At 37.9% G+C, this 3,505-nt stretch overlaps 1 protein-coding gene across 1 annotated transcript in view; it reads left to right on the top strand.

Annotated features, from left to right (window-relative positions):
* Positions 1-1,226: 1,226 nt before the first annotated feature.
* ankrd26 (ankyrin repeat domain containing 26) overlaps positions 1,227-3,505 on the top strand; it is a 21,056-nt gene continuing 18,777 nt past the window's right edge. Inside the window, exons 1-2 of the mRNA XM_025056352.1 lie at positions 1,227-1,652; positions 2,617-2,920. Coding sequence (XP_024912120.1) covers positions 2,700-2,920 — 221 coding nt within the window. The 5' untranslated portion in view covers positions 1,227-1,652; positions 2,617-2,699. The remainder of the gene's footprint in view (positions 1,653-2,616; positions 2,921-3,505) is intronic.

Genomic DNA, 3,505 nt, shown 5'->3' with positions numbered 1-3,505 from the left:
ATGTGGATTCTGGAACTGAGCTCAGTGAATGACTCGCTGACCACAGACATGTGGCACCACAGATAAAATATTGGTTTATTGGTTTTCTTCGTGGGGGATAAAAATACCCAGCGTTCATAAAGTGATGACATCAGAGACACAGGTGGTTATTGAGTGTTGACTTCACATCCTACCTCTAATAGGTGGGTGGTTCAGGACAGTACGTCTGCAGGGCATGACTCAAACGTCCCTCAGTTGAAAAGGAGGATGAAGACCATGTCTTAAAGCATATTGTGTAGGATTTCATATTATGGGAGAATTGCAGGGCAAAACTACTAATATCTTTGCCATTATTACACTGTAACTATAATCCTATTTAAAAACGTTGTTTCTTTGATGTGTCGTATCGACACCTGATTGAACATGCAGCAGAGATGGTCAACCAACAGTCTTGACTTTTCATGTATTATAAAGTTACTCTGTTCAATATAAAGTTTGAGAAATGTATATTCCATTACTGTGGGTAGAAATGGAAATCTAAATATTTAAATATATTACTGATGCTATGTACACTCACTTCATGAATAATTATAATAACACCAGAATAGGCTTTTTGTCTCAGGGAGCAGGGAGCAGGAAAAGAATAACTGAAAGCAAAAAGTTAACAGTGAGTTTCAAAAACCGTAACGTCAACACTAATTGCTGCTAAATCAAGCACAAATGATGCAGCTTTAGGTAAAATACAAAGAAAAAGAAACACTAAATCTATGATAGTGAAAATATGGTTTTATAGGATTATACTTTTTTCACAAAAATACTTGTGAAAATCATATTATTTAAAACGAGTGAATTAATTGCTGCTACATAACTGCAGTAAGGAATATAAAACCTAATGAGCCCTGTTTCACTGTCGTCAGTGACGTCTGTATCACACTTTTTTTATTTTAAAAAATAAATATCTATGTAGTTTAACAGTTAGACACAGGTCAGCGACTCTAAATGTACGTATCTCCGAGAATACGTAAATTGACGTGGAACACAAAAAACATGAACGTCTCTGTTTTGTTTGTTGTTAAATGTCTCCGCCTAGTGGTATAATTTTAACGTGGCAGTTTATCCACGGACATCAGTTCCCTCAGTTTAATGGCTTCCGTGATTTGTAAACCAACCTTTGTACACAACGCGTTCTCCCATTGGTCAGATAAAAGTCCTGAGCGCATTCGAAACTGTGATTGGTTGCGTGAATGCACCACCAACCAGCAAGAGTTTTCGGAGTGTTTAGGTCGCCTTCAGTTTCTCTGAAAAAAAAAAGTATTTTTTATTGCGGCATTCAACAAGTTTGTGACTGAGAGAACGCACGGTGACTACTCCAGACTTAAATCGCTGGTGTTAGCCAGAGTAGCATTATATCTGTGTATTTGGATAAACGTTGTAGTGTCAACGTATACTCATCGTATCTCTGCTCGGGACGTTAGCAAGATGAAGTTTAGCATTCCAGATGTTAGGTTTAGCTTTAGCTCACTGCGCGCCTGTTGAGAAGACGTTCGGACACATAAACGCATGTCCGGCTTTGTTGTCTATGAGCTGCAACAACAGATCCGGGTTTAAATGTGGCGGTCTGGCATGTATTGTAAAGTGACGACGTGGGAGGCGCAGCACGGAGCCAACTGAAGGTACGCAGTGTTGCCTGGCAACACTGGTATGTTAAGACATTATTCAGTAAAATCGGAATAAGTTTAATTTGTGTGCTTGCTTTAATCTTTTCGATTACGTATATTTACCCACCATAATATAAATAAGAAACGTAATATAATGTAACCAAACATGTAGTGTTGCCAGATTTGTAATATGTAAAAGATTAGTAAGAAATTCTAAGTTTTACAAAATTTTCTTACATACCGAATTTTTTAACGCTTTAAAATTATTTCATTAGATTGCAATGTTATGGTAAAAGTTCAGTCATCCACAGGTAATAACCGTATTTTCTGCTGTAGTTGGTTGGGGTTTCTAAGAGATTTTGATAGCATTTTTACAGCTGACATGTATCTGTTTTGTTTTGTTTTGTTTTTTTCATTGTTTCTGAAGTTTTGACTGTAGTTAAAATTATTTCAATCACTGCTGCTGCCATACAAATGGACCTTCTGTCCGTCCACTGCCCCTCAGAAATTCTCCGAATCTGGCAACCCTGTGGATACCCAGTGACGGTTACGTTAGCCTAGCTAATACTGGGGCAGCCAGTTACCATAGTAACATACCACAAGCTATAATACCACGATCATTTTGAATTCAGCGAGTTTAGTCTTGTCCTGTGATCGTGTTCCGTTTCGTGGATGTTGATGGTGGGTTAACCTGTTGTGTTGTCAAAGATAGAGACTACTGTAAGGCATGGGAAAACACAAGTGTCCGTGGAGCCTCCTGTTAGCATGACAGCTGTGTTTACCGTCACCTAACGCTCTGTTGAGGTAATTAGATACTCACGTAAAGCCTGTCTTTATTTACCTATACCATTGGTTAAACGCGATCACTTAATCATACTTAATGTAGACTACAATCCTGTCATTCAGATGTATCTAGTATCAAGTGCTCTGCGCAGTGGCTTTATAACATACTAATCGTCTTTGCACGTCTTATTTTTAGGGATGGGAGAGCCGCCTGTGGTGATCCAGCAGACGAGTGGCAGGTAGACACGGTGCCCAAGCAATGTTGTGCTGCTGTGTACAATGAAGAAGATTTTCAGCTTCGCCAAGAAAAAGAAACACTCATCTGGTACCCCAGACAGTGGGAGCGTGTTATCCCTTGGCTATGAGCTGAAAGACAAGGACCTCGGGAAGGTTCACAAAGCTGCCTCTGTGGGTGATGTGGCCAAACTGAAGCAGCTTGCCAAAAAGAATGATATCAATCAGCTCGACAAAGAGAACAGGTACGTGGTGTTTGGTGCACTTTAATGCTGTAATAACCTCATAAAGGGTTTTTCTGTACTTTTCTTGCAAAGTACTTTTATTTAAATGAAACCTCTACACACACTACATATTTTTAAGTTTCTCATTTTTAATGAAACCTCTACACACACTACATATTAGATTATTTTTAAGTTTCCCATTTGGTGACAGTTTTGCGTGATAGTGAAATAGAAAATCCAACATTTGAATAGTGCATCTTTTGATGCTTTACATGACAAAGTAAATGTGGCAATTGTTGTAAAGAGCCTGAGAGATATGCACACGACCACCACATTGTTTCAAATCTACTTATGTTTCCTGGTCAGCTCAAATTACCATTTGCAATTAAGACTGTGTGTTGTTAGTTAAGATGTGAAGCAACCGGCGTAAATACTACAACATTTTAAAATGTGAAATGTTATGTTGTTCTGCAATTATAATTTGGGCATTGTAAACCAGTTATTATCTCAATTTTAACTATTACCTCATATAATATAAAATATATTAGCTTATTGCTTGTTGTCTTATATCAAATTAATTTGATCTATAACTGTCCAGAATATCTCACTAGTCACCAATATACTCAT

The sequence above is a fragment of the Cynoglossus semilaevis genome, chromosome 6 (genome assembly GCF_000523025.1).
Source record: "Cynoglossus semilaevis isolate Cse_v1.0 chromosome 6, Cse_v1.0, whole genome shotgun sequence".
In the NCBI taxonomy this organism is placed as follows: Eukaryota; Metazoa; Chordata; class Actinopteri; order Pleuronectiformes; family Cynoglossidae; genus Cynoglossus; species Cynoglossus semilaevis.
Note: the sequence above shows the minus strand (reverse complement) of the source record. Positions and strands in the feature narration are given on the sequence as shown.